We start from the raw sequence: 27848 nt of genomic DNA on the forward strand, positions 1-27848 counted from the left end.
TTTGGTTGCGGGTTGAGTGAGTACCTGCACAAACATCTCGTTCACCATACCTGTCTCCACGACGTAGAGAGAGAGAGACCACAAAGCCACCCCGTTTGAGTGCCTGCCCGCCACACCCCCGGAAATCAAATCATTCAATATTCCAATCGTTCATTAAATATCCCGTTCTCGATCACCACAAATTATCACCCCCCTTCCCCCCCCCCCCTCAATCCACGAACCAAAACAGTTCCTGCACCACCACATCAGATCCACAGGGGCCAAAAACGACCCATGTATGCCAAGTGCGACACAAATGTATGATGTATGCTATGTGCGAGTGCGACACAGCGACAAGCTAAGACCCCAAACATCAAATGCACCGCCCGGTCCAAATCACCGCCAAAATGACCATCCCCAACAACATCATTACCATAGTGTGTCGTCTCCCCACCACCATCACACACGGGCCACCCCAACTCATGTGTGCAAACCCAATGCAGCAACACAAAACCTATTCCAGCTCACAAATCAAGAAAAGGAAAAATGAAAGCAACGAACCACAGCAACCAAAAACAAGACATTCAATGAACAACTGGAACACCAAATGACCAAACAAATAGATCCCCAAAAAACACAGCAAGGAAACACTCAGCCGTGCACGAAACAACACCACACGCTACCCCTGAAGAGGTTTGCATAGCAAAGGGTTAAAAAACAAAAAAAACTATCCAATAAAAACTTGTGCAAAGTGTAATTCATCATCACTGACGGAACAGATAATATTTTTAAAACACCAACGTTGTTTAAAACTGTCTTTATCTCCTATATGTTTATAAAACCTGAACTCGAGCCAGAGTCTTGTTCTAATGTTGCACAGCCACACTGCTTTTGCCTTCTGCCCTTCTCTGTTTTGTACTCTTTCTACTTATGTAAATCGCCATTTTGGCTTCTACTGAGAGGAAGTTTAGGAGCTGCCACTTTTCTTTCTTATCTTTTTTGTAGGCAGCTCCCATGATAAAAACACTCTCAGTAAAAACTACATTAAAAAGACTGAAAACCAATGCAAGTGGAGAGCCCCCCGCTGCAGCCACGGCTACCCTCGGCAGAGAGCCCCCCACCGCAGCAGCCGCCCGCTCCGGCTGTGTCCGACCTGGCGCACGAGATATGTGGTGTTAATTTAAGTGGTGTGGAGAACAATAATGTGGGAAAAAATGACCATAGGTGAAGTAGGAGGAAGTGAGGTTGAGGTCCTATGCTTTTGTTGAATTTATATTATTCCAAATGTGTCCTGTACAGTATATGGTGTAATGTTGGTGTGTGTTGTTCAACACCACTGTTCAAAAAAGGTTATCTAGTGCGTTCCAAAATAAATAAATAAAAATAAATAAGTAAAAAAATAACTTGAACTAAAAACAGTGTAAACAGGAAAACTTAATTTCTAGTTATGCTATATGTTGTTTCACAAAACATTTACAATTAAGACATGCTTTAAAGAGCCTACGAAATTATATTTTGTCCTTATTATTTGGCTTGATATATGATAGAGGTTGCATTTCTATTGTGAAATGTACTATATATATTTTTTATTATTGATGTATTCTTAATAAATCACGATCATGACAGCATAAAAAAGTTGTCCGCTAGCAACAGTCGGTCGCCTCGCCAGAAACATCCACTTCAGCAATGTTCGGGCGATGACGTCACAAGTAGAACACAGCCGCCAGTGTTTGTATGCGTTGAAGCGTCCAGCAAAGACTGATGTCAATTATTATGATAAAGAATGGACAACAATAGATCGGCAAGAGTAATTGGCAAGCGATGTGTTGTATGGGGATGTGGGGCCGTCTCCAAATCTAACTTTCTGTGGCCAAAAGATGATCAAATGTTGCGTTTATGGACAAGACAAGAATGAGGGCAGACTTTGCTGGAGCAGGAAAACCGGGGTCAATGAAACTGACGATTTGTGGGCAGCACTTTGAGAGATCGTGTTTCGAACAATCAACTATGCTCGCCAAGGAAATGGGATTAAAAATTATTTAAAACTGAACGCAGAAGCTGTGCCTACAATACTGTCAAGACCCCAGCCAGCACAAGCCACCACGCCGACTCAAACACGTCCGCCGGTGCAGAGTCCTCCACCAAAGAGACGACGAAATGCATTCACCAAAAGGGAGAGAGCGAAGGTAAGCCGTGCTACTTGTTGTTTACTTTATTTATTGTTACAAGCATAAAGCCATAATCGGTCTAGGCCTACTGTATGTAACAAGTTTACTCCAGGCCCTAGCCGATATCTGTGTGTTATTGTTTCTAGTATTAACTATAGTTACAGTATTATTTTTACTTACTTTTTAATGGAGGGGCAGATATGTAATGTTGTAATTTATGTCTTTAAGCGACTGGATGCCTACATTTCAATAATGAATAATAATAATAATAATAATAATAATAATAATAATAATAATAATAATAATAATAATAATAATAATAATAAATTGTATTTGTAAAGCGCCTTTCAAAGCTAAAAGCAATCTCAAGGCGCTAAAATAATAATAAATACAGTTACAGTACATTACAGTTGTAGTACTAGTAGACCTGCACATGACATGTTAAAAATACAATGTATTTGTACATGCATCACCACATGCATGTACATAATTCATATATTTAATTGTTTGAGAGAGCAATGATATCAAATCAATCAATTCAACCACATTATGAATGTTCTTAGATATTTTCTTTTTACGCAGACATGTATAAACATGCAATACAATTTCAAGCTGGTTTGAAAGATTTATTAGTAAAGTTGTGTTTTATACATTTCAGACATGTCAGAATGAGATTGTCCCAGATCCACTCAGTAGTCAGTGGAAGAACCAAACAAGAGGGATGCTTTTGTGCTTTATAGAAGCAGATTCAATCACTGAACTGACATTGTGTTGTGTTATTGACTCTAATAAAGTGCTGATACTTGAACGACGTGTAGTTGTCAGATGGAAACGTAGCACAGATCTTTTGAATGGCACATGATGGCAGTCTGTGGCTCTTACCAAGTATTCCCAGCAGAATCTCAACAGCTGGCGGTATGCCACATAACAATACATTCTGTAAAATACAAGATAATACATCCATCCATCCATCGTATACCGCTTATCCGGAATCGGGTCGCGGGGGCAGCAGCTCCAGTAAGGAACCCCAATCTTCCCTTCTCCGGGCCACATCCTCCAGCTCCGACTGGGGGATCCTGAGGCGTTCCCAGGCCAGTGAGGAGATATAATCTCTCCACCGAGTCCTGGGTCTTCCCCGGGGTCTCCTCCCAGCTGGACGTGCCTGGAACACCTCCCTAGGGAGGCGCCCAGGTGGCATCCTTACTAGATGCCCGAACCACCTCAACTGGCTCCTTTCAACGTAAAGGAGCAGCGGCTCTACTCCGAGTCTCTCACGGATGGCTGAGCTTCTCACCCTATCTCTAAGGGAGACGCCAGCCACCCGTCTGAGAAAACCCATTTCGGCCGCTTGTACCCGTGATCTCGTTCTTTCGGTCATGACCCAGCCTTCATGACCATAGGTGAGGGTAGGAACGAAGATCGACCGGTAGATTGAGAGCTTTGCCTTCTGGCTCAGCTCTCTTTTCATCACAACGGTGCGGTAAGTGACTGTAATACCGCCCCCGCTGCTCCGATTCTCCGGCCAATCTCTCGCTCCATTGTCCCCTCACTCGCGAACAAGACCCCGAGGTACTTGAACTCCTTCACTTGGGGTAATGGCTCATTCCCTACCCGGAGTAGGCAATCCACCGGTTTCCTGCTGAGAGCCATGGCCTCAGATTTGGAGGTGCTGATCCTCATCCCAACCGCTTCACACTCGGCTGCGAACCGATCCAGTGACTGTTGAAGGTCACAGACCGATGATGCCATAAGGACCACATCATCTGCAAAGAGCAGCGATGAGATCCTCAGGTCACCGAACTGCAACCCCTCTCCTCCACGACTACGCCTCGATATCCTATCCATGAAAATCACGAACAGGATTGGTGATAAAGCGCAGCCCTGGCGGAGGCCAACATTCACGGGAAACGAGTCCGACTTACTGCCGAGTATCCGGACACAACTCTCGCTTTGGGCGTACAGGGATTGGATGGCCCTCAAAAGTGACCCCCTCACCCCATACTCCCGCAGCACCTCCCACAGTATCACCCGGGGGACCCGGTCATATGCCTTCTCCAGATCCACAAAACACATGTAGACCGGATGGGCGTACTCCCAGGCCCCCTCCAGGATCCTTGCGAGAGTGAAGAGTTGGTCCGTTGTTCCACGACCAGGACGGAATCCGCATTGTTCCTCTTCAATCAGAGGTTCGACTACCGGCCGAACCCTCCTTTCCAGTACCTTGGAGTAGACTTTACCAGGGAGGCTGAGAAGTGTGATACCCCTGTAGTTGGCACACACTCTCTGGTCCCCCTTTTTAAATAGGGGAACCACCACCCCGGTCTGCCAACCCCTAGGCACTGTCCCAGACTTCCACGCAATGTTGACGAGGCGTGTCAACCAAGACAGCCCCTCAACACCCAAAGCCTTTAGCATTTCTGGACGGATCTCATCAACCCCTGCGGCTTTGCCACTGTGGAGTTGTTTGACTACCTCAGTGACTTCCATCAGGGAAATTGACGATGATCCCCCATCAGCTTCCAGCTCTGCCTCAACCATAGAGGGCGTGTTAGTCGGATTCAGGAGTTCCTCAAAGTGCTCCTTCCAGAGGCCTACATAACATAACCCGGAAGGACTCCTTCTTCAGTCGGACGGCTTCCCTGACCACCGGGGTCTACCACGGTGTTCGAGGGTTACCGCCCCTTGAGGCACCTAAGACCTTGAGACCACAGCTCATCACCGCAGCTTCAGCAATAGAGGTTTTGAACATCGCCCACTCAGGTTCAATGCCCCCAACCTCCACAGGGATGGCTGAAAAGCTCCGCCGGAGATGTGAGTTAAAGATCCCCAGGACAGGGGCTTCCTCCAGACGTTCCCAGTTCACCCGCACTACCCGTTTGGGTTTACCAGGTCTGTCCAGAGTCTTCCCCCACCCCTTGATCCAACTCACCACCAGATGGTGATCAGTCGACAGCTCCGCCCCTCTCTTCACCCGAGTGTCCAAAATATGCGGCCTCAGGTCAGATGATACGATTACGAAATCGATCATTGACCTTTGGCCTAGGGTGCTCTGGTACCTCGTGCACTTATGAGCATCCTTATGTTCGAACATGGTGTTTGTTATGGCCATTCCATGGCTAGCACAGAAGTCCAACAACAAACGACCGTTCGGGTTTAGATCAGGGAGGCCTTTCCTCCCAATCACGCGTCTCCAGGTGTCTCCATTGTTTCCCACGTGTGCGTTGAAGTCTCCCAGCAAGACTACGGAGTCCCCTACTGGAGCCCCCTGCAAGGCTCCATTCAGGGTCTCCAAGAAGGCCGAATACTCAGAACTGCGGTTTGGGGCATAGGCACAAACAACAGTCAGAGTTTTCCCCCATATAACCTGAAGGCGTAGGGAGGCGACCCTCTCGTCCACCGGGATAAACTCCAACGTAGCCGGGGGCTAGTGAGTATCCCCACCTCGGCCCGTCGCCTCACACCTTGGGCAACTCCGGAGAAGAATAGAGTCCAACCCCTATCCAGGAGTACGGTTCCAGAGCCAAGACTGTGCGTGGAGGTAAGACCCACCAGATCCAACTGGTAGCGATCCACCTCCCGCACTAGTTCCGGCTCCTTCCCCACAGAGAGGTGACGTTCCACGTCCCCAGAGCCAGCCTCTGCTGCCCGGGTCTGGTCCGTCGAGGTCCCTGACCATCACTGCCACCCATGTGACAGCGCACCCGACCCCAGCGGTTTTTCCCATGAGTGGTGGGCCCACAGGATGGTGGTGAAGATAATACATGTCAATGGTAATCACTTCAACCTTATTTGCTTAATTATCTATTTATTCTGTAACTTTGCCAGAGTGACCAGTCGACTTCCCAGAAATACATCAAAGTTTCTGAGCTCTACACATTTGTGAAAACAAGTAACTTACTCATTACGTGGCTGATCACCTGCTTGTTGTCTGTCCCTCTTCGAATACCTTTGGTAGGCTGTCTGCAACACCCAAACATCCAGACACTTTGATTTGAATCGTGGGTGATCTGTTATGCAGGTTATGTTTGCACCATGTCCCTCATATTCATTGAATTCCTCCATTTTAACCTCCATGACATCCTTTTCTTGGCAGCAGCTCTTCAATTGCTTCCATAATTGTACAGTTTTCACATGTACACCTAATTGTACAAAAAAAGAGTGGTAAGGACATGTACACTATATTTAATATCCAGAAAAAAGGCCAATATTAACGTCATCTTAATTTCATACTATTTATATGCGATATGTGTTTCACGACAGGCTCGTAAGCAGCTCATAAACCTGTTATGGTCGTACGGAGGTTGGATCTATCTAGTAGCAACTTGTTACCCGTTTCACGTAAGTCTCGTGAAGTTACGACATCTTAACTTCCATGAACATCTGGTAAGTGTTCCGGCTACTATAGGCAGCCTTGAGACGGTCAGTAGGCAGACTATACTTTATAAACCAACGCTGTCCTCCGGTCTGTTTGTTAGCTAATAGCTAATGCTTTATATACAGCTCGTAATATATGACGTTTGACATCAGACACACCGATAGAATCTCAACCGCAGAAACTTCGAGGAAGAATCAAGTTATCAAGCTTTACAGACGATGTGTCTAAGTTGAGAAATAATTTAATATTTAGCTATCGAGCAATTTGCGGACAACTAGTCGGGTTCCATAACAATTCAAGGAAACCAAGCTATCGACTTGATATAGGATAACTTGTGATCTATTTACGATCGAGGATAATATTAATAAAAATAAATAAAACATTTATGATGTATTTACTATTTATTGAGAAGTTCTATGAATTATAGTCAAATGTATATACATTTGAGTGTCTCCAGTCTCGTGCTGGTCTGTTTCCACCACGTTAAACTCGCCCGCATAATCTAAATCCAAGACACCGGCATCCTCTTCAATAAACTCCTCTTCTTGAAGGTGCAACGAGTCTATTGACGACTCACTGTCACTCGATTCTGTCGAAATATCCGAGCCAGAGTTCGACATCGCCACGTCTGCCGTGCCGTGTATTCAACTGGTGGACAGTATTCTACTTGTGACGCCAGAACACGGCGTCGACTGTATCCGGTAGCGGCGATGTCAACATCGGTGGTCGACATACTAAATCGTGATTTATTAAATACTGCGGGCATAGTGTCATTAATAACCAGTGGTGGGCCTTCAGGGCCAGCAAGGCCTTCTCTGCTGGCCTAAACATCATCAGAATATACATTTAATTTTTATATATTTTTTCCACAAATATGTATTAAATTATTCCCCATAGTCTATTCTCTTCATTTCATAGCTTTCCTCTTGGTTGCACTGATTCCAGCCTCAGATCTAGATTTGGAGGTCTGGCCTTTATGTTAGAGCTTTTATCCAATCATATTTCAGCCATAATGTGTTGCCAGGGTCCAAGAAATCTGCCCTTAGGCCTTCAGAATCAACAGTGCGGGTGCCTGTCGCTTAAAATGAACGGAGACAAAACTGTGGCGTTAACCAATCAGATTTCGAGTTGGGGACACTGGGGCCAGCTAGCAGGCGTACGATAACGTCAGCACGTCCACGTCTTTTGATTGGATACGCACTATTGAGAGGCAGAGCTATGCAGAGCTAGCAAACTTTGAACGAGCTAATTTGTGTATATTTCTACAAGCTGGTTTTTTTCAACCCACAATGGCTGAAGGAGGAGAAGAGATCGATTTGATCGCAGATATAATTACAACGCCATTTTCAAGACAAACTATTCAAGAAAAGATAGACATCATGAGAAGAGAAAGGGTTTGTCTGCCACTTTCAAATCACTAACTACGAGCGGTACCCCCGGCTCACAGCCTCCGAGAGGCACTGCAAATTGTACTGCTGGGAATGCCTGCTATTTACAACTTAATGTTTCGTAAATATTAATATAACTCTGTTGTAAGGGTGATGCAATGCCCAGTTATACTGCGTTTCTGTCTAAATGTATAGTTTCTAGAGCCATGGTGTCATAATGATGGTATTAAGAGGTGGAATAATTCAGGTAGGACTGTGTAGGACATCACTGAAGGCCTAGGTGTGAAATGCATGGCCCGCCACTGTTAATAATACATTATGTTGAACCACAAATAGCATTTACTATCATCAGTAGAATTTCATGTGTAGCATTTTGTAGGCTCTTTAAATAGATATAACTAAATACAAAAAACAATTAATAGAGCACAATACATATAAATTGCATTTTTAAGACACTAGTAGGCAATAGGCCTATAAAACAAAGCAGGTCGCAGAGTTGCTATGGTTACAGGGTAAACACAGTGAATGACTATACGGAGCTGCTCCATATAGTTACTATGGCAACAGGTAAACAAGAAGCTCAGAGACAGAGGGGTGTAAATGTCTGTCGGAAGAAAAGAAAGAGCAGAGGAAGAGAACAAGGACAGGACTTTCAGACAAAGAGGAGATGAGGAGTGTTGAAGAGGAGGACTTTGAAGAGGCGATGAGGGAGGCTGCCCCTTCCACTACTTCCAGAAGAAAACCTGGACCATGTAAAAAACAAATCGTCCCCAAAATCCCGGAGGCAGTGGAAGACTTTCTGAGGAACTTTCTCCAGCGATCCGGCCTGAGCCGGACTATGAACAGCTTTGAGGCAGAGTGGTACAGCTCAGCGCAGAAACTCATGACTGAAACTCTGGCGATGGCAGCGACAGGAGTCCTGTTCATTCCTGATGCTCTCACACATAGGCAGCTCCTCCAGAGCGAGCTGGAGACAGCCCACAGAGAGACCGACCTGCTCAGACAGGATGTGCTGCTGGCAGGAGAGGGCCTAGTGAGGATGCAGAGGGAGAGGGGTTTCTACCGGCTACAGTACAGACGAGTCGCGGAGGACAAAAACAGGCTGATGGAGGACTTCAAACAGCTGAAGAAACACCTGGAGTCCTACAAGCTGGCACTGAGGCAGCTGGAGGACAAATATCAAGCTGCTCTGGGGCAGAAAATGCTCATCAGTTTAAAAAAGGATAGAGTTCAAAACACCACAGACATAAGAATGAATCAAGAAAAATCCCAAATCAAGAAAGAGAGAAGCATGAAAAGGAGCAGCAGCGCTGATAACTCAACAGCAACAAGCACCATAAGCACACAATCAAAGGACACAGAGTTTGCTGCCTGCAGCAGGCGGGTACACCCTTTCCTGCCTCAGAAATGGAAAAGCCCCAGTTCCTTCAGCCTGTCCTACTCCATCAGAGCCCACAAGCTTCCCATCAGCTGCATTGACCTCCATCCACGAAAACTGATCCTCGCTTCCGCTAGTGATGACCGCAGCTGGAAGCTGTGGGTGCTGCAAGCCAACGGAGAGAAGGTGAGAGAAAGACGTTCATGTATTAAATTCTGTGAGAGAGATGAGATTAGATGAGATTACATATGAGAGGAAGTCAATGGTACAAGGATCAGTTATTGTCTTTATGCCACACAGGGTTGCACAACAGAATGCAGTTGTAGCCTAGTCCATTTATGCTACACAAGTAAAACTATCAACCAGGAGCAGGCTGGCTAATGGAACAGCGTTAGATCGTAGCTGGGTTAGCTTAGCTCTCATCTCGGGTCTCCTCCCCCTCCTCCTGGGCCGGTCACACCGCCATTAGTGACGTTTAGTCCGGCAGGTCTGGCTTGGTGCTCGGAAGATGCAATGGGAGGTGATCGTGTCACGGTCCGCGGCACTCTATCCCATCCCTACGCTTCCTTCTTCAATGTTGATGAGTCTGTCAGCGGCCATATGTTCAGCTACCTATCCGCTGCATCTATGCATCTGTCGCCAATGAGATATGACATGGGATGGGATTAGAAAATGCACTGCATCATTTTTGACATTTCTACAAGATTCTAGTTAAAAGGTAAAAATGATATAAACGGAAAAAATCAAAAAAGGGAAATGACAAGATTGCATGATAAATTATGACATACAAAATGACATACTCAGTTATGAGAAAAGACTAAATGAAATAAAAATGATTATGTAAATTAAAGGATGAGATGAAACAAAATAGAAAAAGATAAACAATGAGATAAACAATAAGATTAGATGTTTATGAGACACAAGAGATGGATTTAGTTAAGACCAAGTCAGTTAAGAGAATATGAAAATCGAGAAACGAACAACAAAGAAGAATATAACATTAAGAGATGAGACAGGACAAATAAATAAAAGAAACTACAGAGTATTAGTTATAAGATGTGATGCTCCTCCAGACGACATGAGACAAGCACAGCGTTAGATGTGCTGACATCAAACCAACTGAGACACCATGAGATTAGTTAGTAGAGGACACACTAAAGATGAGATATGAATCAGAGTCAAGGGGAGATAAATAATATCAAATTATAAACACTAGATGATAGAATAGATTTACTTTGATATGAAATTAGATAAAAATTGAACTGATGAGATATTACAAGACAAGTTACGAGATAACACAGGATGAGACAAAATGAGTAAAAAGATGTTATGAGGTGAGATTCATCAAGGTAAGGTGATAATAACTGAGACAACATGTAGAATTGTAGATACAGACAAAGAGAGACAAAAAAAGAACAACATAAAGCATGAAATGACAAATGAATGGGATACTGTGAAGTTAAATGATACAAACCAGACACATATTATAAAACGAGAGACATGCAAGTCAATAAAGTCAGGTTTTGTTTTCAGATGATGGTCACTGTCACTGTGGTCACTGGCTGATGTACTGACAGGTAAAGTCATATAATGTGTGTTGCCAGGTTGGTCAGATGGTGATGACAGGTGAGGGACACTCTGATTGGCTGTCTGGCTGCAGCTTTCACCCTGATGGAGCAAAACTAGCAACAAGCAGTGGAGACTCTATGGTAGGTTCATCCTCATTACACTATAAAACACGACTGCAATAGTATAAAGGTGGGTGACAGGTTACAGAACTGTTGGATGTTTCTTCCTGCAGGTACGGCTCTGGGATTTCTCTCGGAGCTGCTGTGTGTTGACGCTGCCCGGTCACAGCCAGCCCACCTGGGGCTGCTCCTTCCACTCCTGCGGTCATTTCCTGGCTTCCTGCTCTGCTGATAGAACTGCCAAGCTGTGGGACCTAAACAGCCAGCGCTGCCACCTCACACTGCGCCGCCACACCGCCTCCGTCAACAGTGTCTGCTTCCTGCCCTTCTCCAACCTCCTCATCACCTGCTCAGCTGACAAAACCCTCGCCATGTGGGATGCCAGAATGGGTGTCTGCACCGCTACCTTCCATGGACACCAGCACCCCTGCAACCACACCACCTTCAGCCCGGCAGGCAATGTCATGGCCTCCTGTGACTCCTGTGGCATCATCAATCTGTGGGACATCAGGAAACCTGCGTTGGCAGTGGCCATGGTAGATGCCGGGCCACTGGCCGCCAACCGGGTGGCGTTCAACCCATCAGGGAAGACGCTGGCTGTCGCCAGCACGGACTGTCTGGTCAGAGTGGTGGAGGTGGATTCCTGCGTGACAAGCAGCCTGTTGGGACACAGTGATAGTGTGCAGAGCGTGACGTTCAACCACGGGGGGGAGACTGTGATTTCAGCAGGAAGTGAGGGGGTGATTAATGTCTGGGCATGAAACGAAATAAAAAACTGAAGTGAAACCAGCTGATAATGCTTTACATGACATCAGAGTGTGCTGCTGTCAGTAGATGATTTAAGAATGTTTACTTGTGGTAATGGAAAAGTTCTCTCACAAAACGTTTTAAACTAAAACAGATACAATACCCGAGTTTCAGAATAAATAAATAAAATGTTTTTTTGAGTTCACTTTGAGAAATTAATTAAACACCTTTTATTGAACAAAAATGAAGATTCCTAAAACTTTATGTATTTTTTATCAACTGTATAAGATCCTTGTCTAAAATACAGTCTATAATTGTCGTAATTTAAAATAAGATTATCAATCTGACTTGAATCTTTCAGTACGTGACAGTTTTTGATACTCAGTGCAACAAACACAATTTGATCGTTACCCAGCTCCCCTCTCTATGTAACAAACTATGGATCACTAATTACTGCTGGATCCTATATCCTTATTTCTTTAAAAAATAAAATCCCATCTTTTTGGCACTATAATGTAATTATTAAAAATAAAACTGCGTGTGAAGCAGATGGACTCAGCCCCACCACACACAATAAAAGGGGCACCTGAAGTTGTGTTTGCTAGTCATGGTTAGTACTTCTCTACCCATTTACTTAATTTAAGAAATTCTGTTACTTAAATAAAGAACTTTGCCCATATAAATAAGTGTATAGTAACAAAGTTTTCCGTATAGAGATCAAAACATCCTTGTTGTCGAGGTTTGTAATATTTGAGTTTTTCGCGTGAGAATATGCTAAACTTGAGCATGTAACATTTAGTGGTATGTAAAGGATAATTTAACGGTTGTAGTCTGTCACTGTTCCGGTTGAAAAGCTGGTTCGGTTGTTGATTGATCACGGTCACTGATCTATCGCTGATGCGTTCGGGTCGCTCGCTGCCTGTGTCCAATTCCCATTTCCTGTCACCTGTGCACCCTAGTGACAGCCTAGTGCATTTTATCACCGCCACCAAGTGTCCAAAATAATATTGCAGGGCTTAAACCAAATAATAATAAATGCCGACATTAATGCCAAACGGCTTCTACAGTATTGCTTCGGCTCAGAAAAATAGTGCGTTAGATTGCAACGGTTGGACCTGTAGGGATAGTAACGTAACTCTGTAGCCTTAAGATTAACAATTCATATCATGTAAACTTTGACAAGTGTCCACATATCCAGCTGATTGCTGTGTAACGGACAGTCGAGGAAAGAAAGTTCTTCTCTAAAGTAGGATTTAGAACAGATCATTAAATGAGCACTGGTTAGAGATGTTCTGCCCCGTAACTGTCAGTATGTCCACATATCCTTTTCCATTAACCAGTGTGTGATCTCCAGAGTTGCCAATTTGGCGAGTTTTATTTTGTCAAAAGCTACTAGTGACTTTTTGTTTTGAGAAGTGATGGCCTATTTCAATGGAAAAAAATACTACACAGAGTAGTTAATATGTAGTTCTACACATATTTAGGGTGTTTATTACAACGTTTTGTCTTTCCCACGACGTTATTCCTCTCCTACAGCGTCCATTACAATTACATGCAAATCGCTGAGTATGCAAATTCGGCGGTGACGTCATTTTAGCGACTTCTTGCTACCTGTAGGACAGCCAGTAGCTGCTTTCCTTACATACCGTTGGCAACACCCATCCCGTGTTCCCTTCAGTGTTTACTTCCTGTCCGTCTTCTTCTGCAGGTTTCTGTCGTCCAGCTCTTTGTGTCTTTAACCTCTCTTGCTTTTTCTGCGTTGTTGTCTTCTTGTTTTCTTTACTGGGGACAGTTCAGCCATCATGCATCTTAAGTCTCCTGCTCTCCACATATATAAAAATTTAAATATTCCATGGTGCTTTCTGATGGAATGTAGAATATCTAAATTGTCCAATCAGAATCAAGTATTGAACTGTTGTGTAGCATGATGCCATCCATCACATTGACAGCAATTGGATGTTTACATGTTGGCGTTTAACATGTTAATATGGGTACAGTTACAGTAGACATGTTAACAACACCGGATGTTCACATGCCGATGTTCAGCATGTTAACATGCCGATGTTCAGCATGTTAACATCCATGTTAACAACACCGGATGTTCACATGCCGTTGTTCAGCAAGAGACAAATGGGAATTAAAAAAATTAAGCAAGTCAACCTGCTACCACATTCTAAATTTAGGTTTAGTATTTTTGCTTGATAGCATGCCAACATGCTTATCCATATTAAATGCATCCAACTAGTATTGTGAAAGTGCCATCTCCAGAGTCTTGCTGCTAGCCTGGTTATTAATTGAAAGAGTTATTCAAACATCATTTTTGTGCAGTAACAAACAACTAAACATTATTTCCCCTATTCATATTAGCCTATTAAAATATAAAAATGACACTTCAAATGCTGAACAGATGTTTGCAGCGTGTAGAAAGCTGTCATTTCTTCTCTGAGTGTAATTGTCCTCAATTCATTCTTATCCGGAATTTAAAGAGCAACATTGTGAAATGAAGATAAAGCCTCTTGGTTTCCCGTCTTCCACAGAGTTCGATGAGAATATGGAAAACATTGTCACCTCTGTGTCCACTACTGAGACACGTCCTGGACATTAGCACAAAGACTGGATGCGGAGGCCTAGCTTTATCAAAATTGAACGGAAAGAAAACCACCTTCAAACAACATTTTTTCTTTTAATAGAAACGTGAGAAAGAGTCAGTTAGGGACTTCGCATTAGAGCTATTGAAACCATCCTCTCATCTGAACCTGGTCAAATGTCAAACAAGAGGATTTCCAAAAAGGTCAGTGTTCGTTTGATTATTTTTGGTTTCTGTATACTTTCCAAGTGTTTAACCACCAGAACAGTCAACTGTGTCTAAAGTTTCACAGCTCCCTTTCCTGTAACACTTTACACAACTTTAACACACATTTCATGAATTTCCAAATCAGTCTGGTTTGTTCTCTGTATTGGGTTAGTTTTTAGATGAATCACACCTATTCATCTAATACACAAATCAAGAGCAGACTTCATCCAATAGTAACAAAAGGACAGTGAGAGCACCGACTGACTGCGACACCGACAGAAAGTCCCTTGCTGTTTTAGCTTCAGGAGGGCTTTTGCAGAGTGCAGACGAGTCGGTCAGCAGGAGGCGTAGCGTCCATCTTCATCTTTCTCCCCTTCCTCCTCTGTGTGTTTGTCTCTGGGTTCTTCCACCAGCACCTTCAGCCGGCTCAGGTGATGCATTGCTCTGAGGATGGAAATGTTCATAAAAACAAAAACATTGCTCTTATCACACAGCTGCGTTAGTGTAAGTTAATGCAAACCGTTCGGTAAAAAACGTCTACATATCTACATTTCAGGGCATCATGAGGGCAGTGTAGCATCTGGAGGGCATACAGCACAAACACAGAAGAGTTCTCTTGTAGTTAATCTTTAAAGAGAAGGCATTGGGGCTCATATTGGATTTAAGAACTTTGAAGAAGCTTTGGCGACTGAAGCAAAGTATTTTGTGACCCAGAGACTAACATTAAGGAAGAGAGCACAGAACTCCAGCCTACAGCCATGCTAGCAGCTCTGTGAGATTGCACTTAGGCAGAGCAAAGCATTGTGCTAACATCAGTATGCCAACTCTCTCACAACAATGGACCGCTGATGTTTAGCATGGATAATGTTTATCGTGTTCATCATCTTATTTGTGAGAATCAGATGCATCATGTGTTCAGTGTCAGTTACCTCTGTAGTGATGGTCCACCAGGAAAACTCTCCAACTCTGCTTCACCTTCAGGCCTCTGCAACACAAACACAACTCCATGTGACCTGACAATTGTTACCATTCTCTACATATAAAACCTGCAACAACACAGGGTTGTTTCTAGCTGCTCTGTAGTCTGGGGGTACAGCAGCGGATACTTCTGCATCGCTTGCCATACAGCAGAAGGGTGACCAGGCTGTGGCTGGGGGTGGAGGGGGTATTGTCTCTCAGTATCCTTTAGGCTCTGTACGCACCTCACCAATATCACGGATGCTCAGTAGATGGTGACCGATGAGGTTTTGCGCTTTATTAAAATCACTCGCTGCAGAGCCCTAGTGTCCTGGGCCGCGCTCTAGAGGTCTTCACAAGTCCACCCGAGCTATGACTCGAGACGGGACCAGTAGTGGTTCAGACTGACAAGGTGCCACCTGCGACGAACATCCACACGCACAGGAGTGGATCCGAGAAGATATCAGATCACGCTGAAGTGCTGCGTGTGTGTATTGTAACTTGCAACATTGTAAAATAAGGATGACAAGGTCAGAGCACAGACACAAATGAGCAATTCTATTGTTAGCAGCCGCTGCAACAAGCAATCGTTATTATAGTTTAAAAATGCAAAACAGTCAGTTATCTTATGCAAAACGGCAAAGCTGATTCTAAACAAGTTGCTTTTGTCATCCGTGACAGCAAGTGGACATTTAAGCTCAAACAACGAGTGGATTAGCCATGCTGTGTCAATCAGTAATTGACTTGTATCTTAAAATATACAGACTTTTCAGATTTTTCCACCAGGATGGAGATGTGCGATGACCATCGTGTGTGACACTCATTCCCACGAACCCAAAACAAACAAAGGGGGGTCCTTCTCCTTTTTCTAAAATCAACGATCAGTTCCTTGGATTCTCTGACGTTGAGCATATGAATTCTAATTGTTGTTGTAATCCAGCCAAGATGGTAGTATTATTTGCAAACTTTACAGAGTTTTCTCTATGTCGGGGGTGTACCACGTTAACAGGAGGGGGCTGAGCTCAGAGAGGAGGAGGTATGACCACCAATCTGGACTGTTTGTGGTCTATTTGTTAGGAAGTCCAATATCCAGTTGCAGAGTGCACTTTTTCTAAACATTCTGCCTTATTGAACACACTTCTGTACAAGCTGTGCATAGTGAGCGTTCATACCTGCTTCACGGGAGCCTCTTGTGTCTGCAGCACATCAGCAAGTGTTGGATCTACTGATGCCGGTTGTCGCTGAAGCTCTGCCTCCACTGCCTGCAGTCTGAACAGCATCTGTTTCAGAGCCTCCACTGGACCGGGCTGCTTAAAGAGGCTGTTTCCATGAAGTCCAGAGCCCCGAGCCTGGGAGAGGCAGCAGACAGAAGGAGGTGCTGTTATCCTGGACATGTCAGAGGATCATTTATGTCTCATTTCTACTGCATGGTTCGGCTTGACTCAACTCACGTTTGGTAATAGTACTATTTCTCTGTGATGCTAGTGACGACTCTCTCAGACCAATCGTGGTCTGCAGTGTTTTATATCCACCTGGATCTGATGAGCACAGATCCACCGAGGTGGTACCAAAAGAAGTACCAGATGCTATCCACAAATTCTGCTAATGGAAAACAAATAAAGAGCAAATCGTACCATGCAGTGGAAATAAGCCATTAAGAGTCCTGTGTAAATGTGTCATAGGAACCACATCATTCATCATTCACATCATCATCCTATGACATCATCATGTCATGTCATGTCATGTCATGTCATGTCATGTCATAGGAACAGCCCAGCTGAGGTCTCCATTCACTGTTTGCCTAATCTCACAAAATTGCACACAAAACGTGGATTATGCTCCTGCACAGAATAAACATGGCTCCGAAGCTTCATTCAAAATCTGGGGCAGAGAAAGATTTTTAAACTCACCTATAGGTGGTAACCTATAGATCTATTACATTGCCGGGACTCAAATTCACCCGAAACTTAACTTGTATCAAATTTGGGCACTGTTCAGGAGGTGGCACTAGATGAGACTCAAACAAAGGGCTGGACAATACGGAGAAGAGAGAGCAGAACTGGGGCTTTGGGCATGTCGGCAGCCCCTAATTTGACTTCAGTAATGAAGTTGCTGCAGTGGATCAGTGAAAGGTGAGGAGTGAAATAAGACCTACCTACCTTAGCTCCTCTGTCAGTATGAGCCTCTGTGATGCACCCTGCTGCAGCAGAGTCCCTGCAGGATCAACATTCCATCACGTATCATTCAGTGCGTTTAGTCATGGTGCATAATCAGAACTAAGATAAAGGGAGTGTAAATAAATCTTACCGAGTGAACGGACAACAGTGAGAGGAAGAACAGAGCAGCAGCTCCTCAGTGTTCACTGGACTGACAGCTTCTTCAACACCATCAGTAGGACTGACTAGTACCAGAAACAACAGTTCTACAATGAGAACAACACAGCACCGTGTGGACAACATATGTTGATGGTGTTCTGACAAAGATTTCATCGTTACGGTCTCTCCGATTGCGGCAGATAACAATAATTCACATTTAGACACAAACAAACCTGCATCAAGCAACAAGACACATCTGTGCATGTACCCTGCCCCTTAGCTGCTCACAGTATAAGCATTCCTGCTGCTGCACAGTAATGTCATCTTTGCACTTTTTTACTCTAAGTTTTGTAATTGAATGCGTGCGTGACTGACAATGATAAGATAGCTGAGCATTTCTTCATCATGCTCCTTGCTGTCAACAACTACATTCATCAGAAACTAGGAGAAAACACAAGCAGCTCAAACTGGCCAATCATAGCTTTGCCATCTCCATGTGGATATCTCCATAGCTGTAGCCCCAGCGTTAAGTGCATGTCAACAAAGTAAGCAGCTGTGTTGACTGTGTTTGAGTTAGCCACCTTGTTGATTATTATATTGGTCTTGTACATGAACTGTATTGCTGATTTGCTCTACATTAGGGCTGCATAATCAATCAGATATTAATTGCAATCATGATTTCAGATACCCTGATAATAATAATAATTAACATGATCTCCTGGGATATTGACGTTTAAAATGCATCCTCTGCTCATAGAAAACCCCACTGCATATCAAATCAAGCACTTCGTAAACTTAACAGCCAGCTGGCGATCAGGATGGTTTAGCTTCACAGATGTTATGAATAGATCATTCAATCAATTTGAATCGGGAATTATTCTTTTGGAATCCAGTCCTACAGTGAACAAGTCAATTTAAAGCTCCAAGCAGCTTTTCCTCACCTGGGTCTGCAGGACTGTGTGCTTTTTCACAACTCTGAGAAAGACAGTTCAACACCTGATCCGCCTTCTGGATCAGACACTCTATTCTGTTGTCTGACAGGAGGAAAAACCCAAAGAGCAAAAACATGATTATTGGTCTATAGCACACATTTCATGTAGTTTTACATCATCAATTTCTCTTTTTACCTCTGAACAGTGTTTCCATAATGTCAGAGCTGTTTCTCTCTGCAGTGAGTAGAGAAATCTGTTCTGCAAACTGAAGCCTCAGATCTCTCAGAGTCTGCTGACTGTCAACCTGCACACGCACGCACGCACAGACACTGCTGACTGTTTTGTAAATTGAAAGTTCCAGAACAGTTTGCTTCAGTTCCCTCACCTGTGCAGGGGTCTGGTCAGGATCATCATCTTCCAGCTCTGCTACCCAGGATGGAGGTCCGCTTCTGGAAGCTGCAGGTGGAAGAACAGTGGGGCCAGAGGCACCAACAGGTCTTTAGGCTGGTCAGAACTGCAAAGTTGGTCTTTGTTACGACCCGTCTTTAGAATACATTTAACGTCGGTGGCACCAAACAAACTTAAGCCTCGTCTTAACCCGGTTTTCGCTATGCACGCTCATGTCAATGCCCACACGAATATTACCATTGCCTAGCAGCATGCGTTGCTGGGATACAACACAAGAACAAAATTAATGGCTCTCAGTCGTTCTGTATTGAAAAGGACTTCTGACCAGCCACAAATCTCACACTTCTCCATCTTATTGGCAAATCTTGCCCAATATGTCTCATCATCATCATCATCATCATCATCATACACACACACACACACACACGGTTTAGAAATGTATCATATAGTCTTCTGGTTAGATTATATCTCTATAAAGTAGTTTGGCCGTACAGTCACTAACCCTGTGTCTTCTCACAGTTGTCATACACAGGTACATATAGGGGACAGAACTGGCAGATTCCAGATAAAGATTCACCGTATGGGAAGATACTCTCCAACCTATTGGGCTATAACCATGGTTTTGTATGTATATTTCAGCACCGCCCCTTATTTTCACTGTGTGAAACAAGGTGTAAAGAGGAGAGCTAGACCAGTACTTGGCCAGTGCGCAGCAGGCTGGGTACTCAGAGTTTGTTATGTACTTATGTGTGTAATAAACTCCACTTTGTATCTAACTTTGGACTTCTCCAGTGATCTTCTTTTCTCGGATGGAGATCTTCGTTTTTTCTGACTAAGTATTACGTTAAAGAGAGACTGAGTTATACTAGATTTGCAGTAGTTTAAATAAGTTGAAGTAAATATTAGTGGTAGGAGTCCAGTCTTCTTCACTGGCCCAGAGGACAGATTTTTATCCACAATAGTTAACACATCAACTAACGTTAGTTAGAAAATGTTATCAACTTTAATTGACTGAATTTATTGAAAAATTGACTAAATACTATGTAATATATGTTTCAACTCTCCTATAATGGGAACAGCGTTGCACTCAGTGGGAGCAGTGATGCTGTGGACTGAAGGATGCTGCAGTCAGGAGTAAGTTTGGTGTTTGAGATACGAAGGACATCACAGAGATGCTGTCGCTCATTTTGGTTCTCAACCTGCTTTTGTTCAGAGTTAACAGAAAATGTTTGCTCAGATATATGAGCCGAACAGACTCATCATTATTTGTGCGTGGCATCTCATCAGAGGAAACTTTTCCAAGCTTCGGTAGAAGTCGGGGAGGGAGAGAAGCTGATGTTGATTCTTCAGGGAATTATCGTATACAATTATTATATATAGGTTCTAGTTGCAGACTCTCTTAAACTCATTCTGCATTCATCAGGAAGTTGAGAAAAGCTTGATTTCTTTCTCAATGATAGAAAAATATTGGAAGCGCTGACTGAATGCTGTCATGAGAGACGTGATCACAGACACATATTTCCACTTGTTATCATAAAAGTTGGCCTTTGGAAAAGCACACTTGATTTCGGACAGCGTGGGGAAGATCGCAACATTGAAGTTGCGTAGTTGTGTCTCAAAGAGACGGAGCCTCATACAGAATGCTTTCATGTGCGCAGTAGGCTCTTGTTCAGTGTTGAGATGACCAGTAAGATCAACTAAAAATGTCAGGTCTACCAAACATGGAGGGTCTCTCAGCTCATGAAGAGGTCGGTCCTTCTCTTTCAAAAACAGATCGATTTCTGATCTCAGGGAATAAAACCGCTGCAGCACGGAGCCGCGACTCTGCCAGCGCACATCAGAACTGTGGAGTACGTCTCCATGTTCAGCATCGACATCAGACAGGAAAACTTGAAATTCTCTGTGGTAAAGTCCTCGTGCTCGAATTATGTTGTGCCCTTTAGACTCCTAAGACCAAGCAGCTCTTCCGTAACGCAAACGTTATCGTCAACTCCCCGCAAAAACAATGAACAGCTGTGCGGTGTCTGTCGCATCTGTGCTCTCATCACATGCAATGGAGTAAAAATCTAAAGCACAATCTTTATCTGACACTTGATATTTTAAATTAGCTGACAAGTCAAAACTGTGTTTCTGTGTTAGAACTAAGAAGTACAAAACATTCAAGCACAAGTTTCTATCTGGGCCATATTCCATTATACTTTAAAAATTTGCTGCGGACTAATTAAAAATGGACCACAGGCCGCAGTTGGCCCGCAGTTTGGACACCCCTGGTCTAATTGCTTTCAGAGCTTTTCCACAGTGACAATGACAATGAAACTCTGACGCAGTCCCCAAAAACTGAATTAAAAAAGTTACATTTAAGACTTCTGAATCATACTCCTTTTGTTTTTAGACTCTCGCACTCTCATATTTATACTTTTTGAAAACAGATGAAGCAGTGATGCTGTAGTGCCAAGTGTGTTCCGTAAGGGAGGAACATGCAATACAAGTTATGGAGGGAACTGAACTGTGGACCCTGGTGTTGGTGCCGTGCAGGGGGTGTTTTACCGTGGTCATCCCACAGCCTCGACTCTGTCGGCCGCGGCAGCTCGCTGAGATCACAGCGTTGGATCCAGGCTGGGTACTTTAGATCTGGCACGCTGGTGATTCCAGAACAGTCGATGTCAGTCTTGTTACTGGTGAACCAGCGAGGGAGGTGAAGGGACAAAGAGGGTTTTGCCCATTCTGAACTTACTGCTCTGTGTGCAGAGTGCTGGAGACAGAAAGAGGGAACAATGAGATTCACTACAGTCCTATTCAGAGTCACATCCAAGAAAACAAAGAAAAATGTGAACAACAGTCACCGTATGAGAGGGGACTGAGGAGCTGTCAACATCTGTATTCGACATGGCTGCCCCTGGTCTTTCTCTGCACCTAGAGCGGAGGAGAAAGTAATAAAAAAGGAACATTGTGATGGAGTCTAGCTATTCTCAGAGACATCTAGTTGGCATACTGCCAAATGGTTTGGTTCACATTAAAGATTTAATTATTTGCAATGTTAGTTATTTTTTAGATAGAAATGTTCTCAAGAATTCACATTAATAAAAAAACTTCAAATTGAAATGCACAATTTTAATGACTGAATGATTATGTTTGAATATCACCATATTAGGTAAAAACAAACTGTTAGCAGTGCCATTTGTTTAAGTACCAGAGCGCACCTATGACAGACACATGCTTGCACACATTATGGCTGGTTAAGAAGGTTATGTAACCACCATTATTTAACACCTCACTAACCAAAATTGTCAAAGCAGAAAAGTTTCTAATAATATCTGCTGCTTTATACGATGAAAAGCTCCTTCAGATCATGCACTCCCTGCAGCAGGCTGTAGCCTCTTTTCCAACTTGTGTTTTTTAGCAAAAGTATCGTCTTTTATCCATGAAACATATTGCAGTACAATCGCTGTTGAGTAACATCATTAACTAAACGAGGTGACCATTTCTGAGGTGAGATACATTAGAATTATTCATTAAATAGGGTCGGCCCCCATGGAAGTGGAGATGGAGGATTTTGAATCCTCTTTTAATGGTCACACACATGTACAGAGCACATACAGGGAGTCAGACTGAATTTAATCCATATTAGTACTAGGAGCAGTGGACAGCTACTCTACAGAGCAGAGTGGGGTAGGCCTTGCTCAAGGGCAGGAGGAGGGGAAGTGGCAGCTCTCCAGTCCACACTTCGTACTTGGTCAAGCCTCTACGGACTGAGGATCATACTCCTTCCGTCTCTGTGGCGATGTGTGTTTATGGTGTGACATGACGGACATGAGAGCTTTCCGTTTGCTGAGATGTTGTTATAATGTGTAACTGTGATTAGCACAGCTGTGTCACAGCCACTTAATCACTGATCTATATTCACCTTCCTCATAGTGGCTCTCTTGGATGGAGTGACACAAAATGGATCCGTTTAGAAACAAAGACGTGATGTGGGGAGATAACACTGCGCAAGTAAAAGCCCCAAAGCCTGTGGTGAGGAAATATGAGCCTGAATACATTAAATGTGAATTCATAATGGCAGGCAGTGTAAAGTGCTAAAAACCTGTCAAATAAGGCGCATAAACCATCAAAGCTCCTGAGACACTTAAACACAAAGCAACCAGGATGTGTTGGGAAGCCAAAATAATACTTCCTAAAGAAAAGGGAAAGGCTTTGGGCACAACAAAAAGCAATCACAACATTACAGCTCAGTCAACAGCTAGCTATATGGTGGCTGCTTGTGCAGCTTGTAGCAAGAAACCCTTTACGATCGCAGAGGAGCTCATCTTGCCCAGCACTGTGGATACGTGCAGAGTTAACGTACTGGGGAGGCAGCTGCAACCACATTTCACTTTCCCAAGTGTCTCAATGAGGGTAAGCAGAATATATACTGTATATTGTGGTGATTACAGCAGACAGTGGTACAACACATAGTTAGCCCGTTAATTTTTTATCCTTTGTTTATGTCAATTTCAGTTTTGATTCTTATTTATTTGGGAAGGTGGTCCTATTTTAACAATTAGAAATGGGCCTTAAATTACAAAAGGTTAAGAACCCCTGACCTTCTACAGAACAGAACAGAGATCTAAATGAGACAGATAAGTGCCAGCAGCACAAACCTGGAGCTCCCGGTTGGATGAGGGCGGTGTAGCTGGGGTGCAGCACGGCTGCTGCCGAGTCTGTCCCAGGTTTTGTGTGCTGGTCTGGAGGAGAAGGGCTGGGACGCTCCAGACTGGGACAGGAGACCTGGTTCAGCAGACGAGACAAGTAACAAGTACTGAGGCACGCAGACTGCAACTAACCAATACTTTGGTTTATGACTGATCCATGGTTTATTAGTTCTTTAAACCCATTTATCATTTAACCACACAATGTCTGAAATACAGACAAATGCCATCATCCCAAAATTATGCCTTTGAAGACAATAGATGAAGGTGGAGGTGCGAGTGATGAGTTTATAGACCTTGGATGAAGGCAGAGGTGTGAGTGATAGGCATCGAGCCATCGTAAGGGATAGACAGCAGCTCGTCTGTCGTCATGGAAAGTCTATCTCTGTTGCCATGGTGATGGAGAGAGCTGACTGGGAGGTTCAGGAAGTCCAGCTCCCTGTCGGTCAAACGTTCCCTGAGAACTGAGACAAAAACACAAAAGGACAGTAACAAACAGATAAACTGATACAGACTGTCATGAAACTTGTTCACTTTATGAATGTGGTGACCGACCCTCTTTGTTTCTGAGTGTGCTCGGCATGGAGGGCGGACTGTGTGGTCGAACCAGCCTTCCTGTCAATGACTCGCTGTTCTCACTACTCCTCTCAAAGTCCATGATGTAGGCGTCCAACGCCGCCGAGGCTGAGTCATAGTTCTGCAATCAATATATCCATTAATCAATAAATTAGCATGAGGGATTTATTTGAGTAAGCCCAGCACCAAAAACGAGCAAACAGCTTGTCTTGAATTGTATTACTGACATCAGAAAGAGTGCTGGAGGTCTTTTACTGTGAAGTGGCTGGAGGAATTTTAACTTAAACCACTGAAACCATTCCTTTACCATGCTCATTCTCATTTAAAACCCATTGCGAGAACTTCCATCTACAATCTGCCATTTGAACTCTAAAGAGCTCACTTTCATTTTTCACAAAGAAAGTGTCATCATTGGTGGGATGAATGGCTGCCCAACTTGGCTCAGTTATCATAACAGTGCAGAGGATAAAGACCTTGTGAACCTTGTCTCTGTATCTGAAGGAAGTGTTGTGTTCAGGAGGCATCAGGCTACTCCTCAGGTGACCTGAGCTCGATAGCAGGGAGGTCACCGTCGACTCTGGAGAGAGAAAGTGACTGGCCAAGGCACTGGACTCCATGCTGACAAAACAACAAAAGTACATTCTGATGTTATAAATCACAAAGAAAAAGGTAGTGCGATGCCAGAGGAGTGTAAAATGTGTTTTTGAAATCTAAATCCATGGGTATATATCCTTTTTTTCCACGTGCAACATTTAGAAGTAAAACATAACATTAACACAGATCTTTTTATCATTTTTTTGTGCATTAGGCCACAGTAAGTATCTATAATTCTATCGGGTCAAACCTTTTGGAGAACCGCTATCAAAATTGTGATCTATAACAGGCAATCCAAATCAGGTCTGACAGTCTAATGGAACACAGATGAGAGACAGCAAATTACTGACAGTGGCATGCTGGTGGCAGGTGAGAGGCACTGCAGTGGCCTGTGGCAGCGTTTAGGACGGTGGCAGTTGAGAGGCACTCATGGAGTAGCTGCCGAGCTGAGAGGCACCACAGTGGCAATCTGTGGGCAGTTGAGACGCCTCTCTCGATAGGATGGGCCAGAGCAGCAACATACTTTTTGTTTTTCGTTCATTTTATTTAATTACTTCCACAAAGTAGGTAATGATTTTGCCTGTTTTGAAATTCCAAAAAAGGGAACAAAAATACACTTTACTAAAAATTACTTTTATATTAATTTATAAGAAAATTAGAAACAATATTGAGAAACAAATCCTCAGTTTCATTATTAAAAATGTTTATTATTTAAAAAATATAATTATTATAATAAAACGCATGAATAGTTTCTAATTATAGTAGCCGATTGTTGTAGCATTTGTAGTAACCGACGGACGTTAGATTGCTAAATTCGCTTTAGTCTAGCCAACAGCTAACGTGAGCTAGCTAAAGAACAGGCAAAAAACAAATCAAACAATACCTTAAAAGACCTAACGTTAAACAGAAAACTTAAATTCAGAAATTAGTGTTCACGTATCAGTAGTTTATTGTACATACAATGTGTGTAAGACCGTTCACAACTCCGCTACCTTAAGTACCAAAAACGTTAGACAAAATGTCAAAAGTGAGTTAAACTCACTGCTGAATTTAAAATGAAACTTAGCAGCACTACCAGGGTTAAAAACAATAATTCATGAATCCTTATCTAACAAAAATAACGCACTTACATTTTTACTCCAAATGTTTCCTACACAGTAAAGTTACATGTCGTATCCAGCCCTCTGCGTACAGTGATTGGTGTTCAAAACTGAAAATTCAAGGCTCCCGGTTTAAGGCTAGTTAGCGGGTCTTCTTTTCTGCATACCGCCACCTACTGTACAGGAGTGTGTAACATCTTCTTCTTTTTGTTTATTAGCGGGTGGCAACTAGCGTTTATGGTGCATTACCGCCACCTACTATGCTGGAGTGTGGACCAGAGTTCTCTATTTCAACGTTACTAACTGAGATGGACATGTTAAACTCTAGGGCAGTGGTTCTTAACCTTATTGGAGGTACTGAACCCTGCAAGCTTCATCAGTGCATTCACCGAACCTTTCGTAATTGGAAAAATAAAATATGATTTCTTCAAAACATAGGTATATATTTTATTAGTGCACAAAATGAACCATGCATCAGTTGCACACAAAATCACTGTGTTCAAAGAACAAAACCAACAAAACATGAATTTCACACAAAAACATAACTCAATGAATATTTACTGCAAATCAATGTGACTTTTGCTGTTGCTTTTCAGATACAAGTTCAGAAATACGCGGCTTCACCTTGGCAAGTGCCACTCTCATATCATTTTCGCAACAAAGTCTGTTCCTTTTCTTAGTTTTCATGTCTACCATCCTCGAAAAGGATTGCTCGCAAAGATACATTGTATGTATGAGTATCTCAAGGGCTTTCTTAGCAATAAGAGGGTATGGTACGATATGGTGACACCAAAACGTTGAGAGCGTTGTTGTTCTGAAGAGTTGCTGTTGAAGCTGGCTCTGCTGAAGTTCAATTATTTCTAGGTACAGAAATATCTCCAATTCCAGACACGTCTTCGATCTTACTTAGCTTGCGAAGTTGTCATTCTCTGTTCGTCGTTTCCATAAAGGTAGCTTTTTTTAAACGCCTTCAGATTTTCTTCCGCTTCGATAATGTTCACTCACCGTCCTGCATCTGTCGATTGAGATGCTTGAGAGCTTCGAAAATATCGGCCATATACGCCAAAATGAGAATGAACTCAGAATTTTTTAAAGCAATCTGCGTGACAATGTTGGTACTATCGCAAAAACAGGGCTAATTCCACACGCATGGCAAAAACACGATTCAGCACCTTTCCCTGAACGTTTAACCACCGAACGTTAGAATGGTACAGAAGTACCACGAATTCAGAGCCCATTTCCTTACACAGCTCTTTGAAGATGCAGTGCTTCATAGCATTATTTTGCACGTAGTTCACACATTCAACTTTTTTAGAAACTTACAGTACAATCTGGCCAACATGGACCCAGCCGACTCAGCACCATCCCAGACAGCCCAGTCGAGATGATACAACGCCATGAGCAACAGCTGATCTTCATTACGGAGGCTATGCAGGCGATATCTCTTTGCAACAAGCTTAGCTTTACGTCTCTCTGCGACCACGTCACAAATCTCTCCACTAAAGCCCAGAGTCCGGATACCACTGCTGCCTCCAGATTTCCGGTCCACACTTCTCCGGCGTCAGATGCACGCTTACCTCCACTTGAGCGCTATTCTGGCGTTCCTGGTTCGTGTCGGACATTCCTCCGCCTTCCCCACAGAGAGATCCCGGGTGGCATATATTCTCTTTGTGCTCACAAGCAGGGCTAAGGACTGGGGAACTGCTGAGTGGGAGAAAGGATCTCCAGCCTGCTTCTCCGTCAAACTCTTCAATGAGGAGC

General features: G+C 43.5%; 2 protein-coding genes across 5 annotated transcripts; one reads left to right on the plus strand and one right to left on the minus strand.

Annotated features, from left to right (window-relative positions):
• The first annotated feature begins 8392 nt into the window (after window positions 1–8392).
• LOC115016808 (sperm-associated antigen 16 protein) lies at window positions 8393–11737 on the plus strand. Its single transcript, XM_029444851.1, is given in 4 exon segments — window positions 8393–8555; window positions 8557–9474; window positions 10893–10997; window positions 11090–11737. Coding segments are annotated over 4 exon segments (1716 nt in total). The 5' UTR covers window positions 8393–8510.
• Window positions 11738–14390: 2653 nt separating this feature from the next.
• c12h18orf54 (chromosome 12 C18orf54 homolog) lies at window positions 14391–26254 on the minus strand. Of its 4 annotated transcripts, none has more exons than XM_029444078.1 (15): window positions 26118–26254; window positions 24867–25011; window positions 24373–24514; window positions 24114–24281; window positions 23770–23896; window positions 21973–22042; window positions 21677–21881; window positions 19107–19177; window positions 18917–19025; window positions 18731–18823; window positions 17782–17875; window positions 17634–17688; window positions 16647–16823; window positions 15447–15502; window positions 14391–14961 (listed from the first exon to the last, which is right to left on the minus strand). In XM_029444078.1, exons 2-15 carry the CDS (start codon window positions 25008–25010, stop codon window positions 14853–14855), a joined length of 1620 nt encoding a protein of 539 aa, XP_029299938.1. In that variant the 5' UTR covers window position 25011; window positions 26118–26254; the 3' UTR covers window positions 14391–14852. The 4 variants fall into 4 exon arrangements, with proteins under 4 accessions (XP_029299938.1, XP_029299939.1, XP_029299937.1 ...); XM_029444079.1 differs by lacking the exon at window positions 26118–26254 and adding an exon at window positions 25338–25575 and having other exon boundaries at window positions 24876–25011; XM_029444077.1 differs by lacking the exon at window positions 26118–26254 and adding an exon at window positions 25338–25573.
• Between the last annotated feature and the right edge of the window lie 1594 nt (window positions 26255–27848).

Source organism: Cottoperca gobio, chromosome 12, assembly GCF_900634415.1.
Source record: "Cottoperca gobio chromosome 12, fCotGob3.1, whole genome shotgun sequence".
NCBI classification, from domain to species: Eukaryota; Metazoa; Chordata; class Actinopteri; order Perciformes; family Bovichtidae; genus Cottoperca; species Cottoperca gobio.

Bases quoted from the DNA above. Each gene is read 5' to 3' on its own strand.
- c12h18orf54 (XM_029444077.1), bottom strand. The intron at 17,689-17,781 runs GTAAGATTTATT...TTGATCCTGCAG, and splicing joins CACTGTTGTCCGTTCACTCG to GGACTCTGCTGCAGCAGGGT. The intron at 14,962-15,446 runs GTAACTGACACT...TTCCATCCTCAG, and splicing joins GGTGGACCATCACTACAGAG to AGCAATGCATCACCTGAGCC.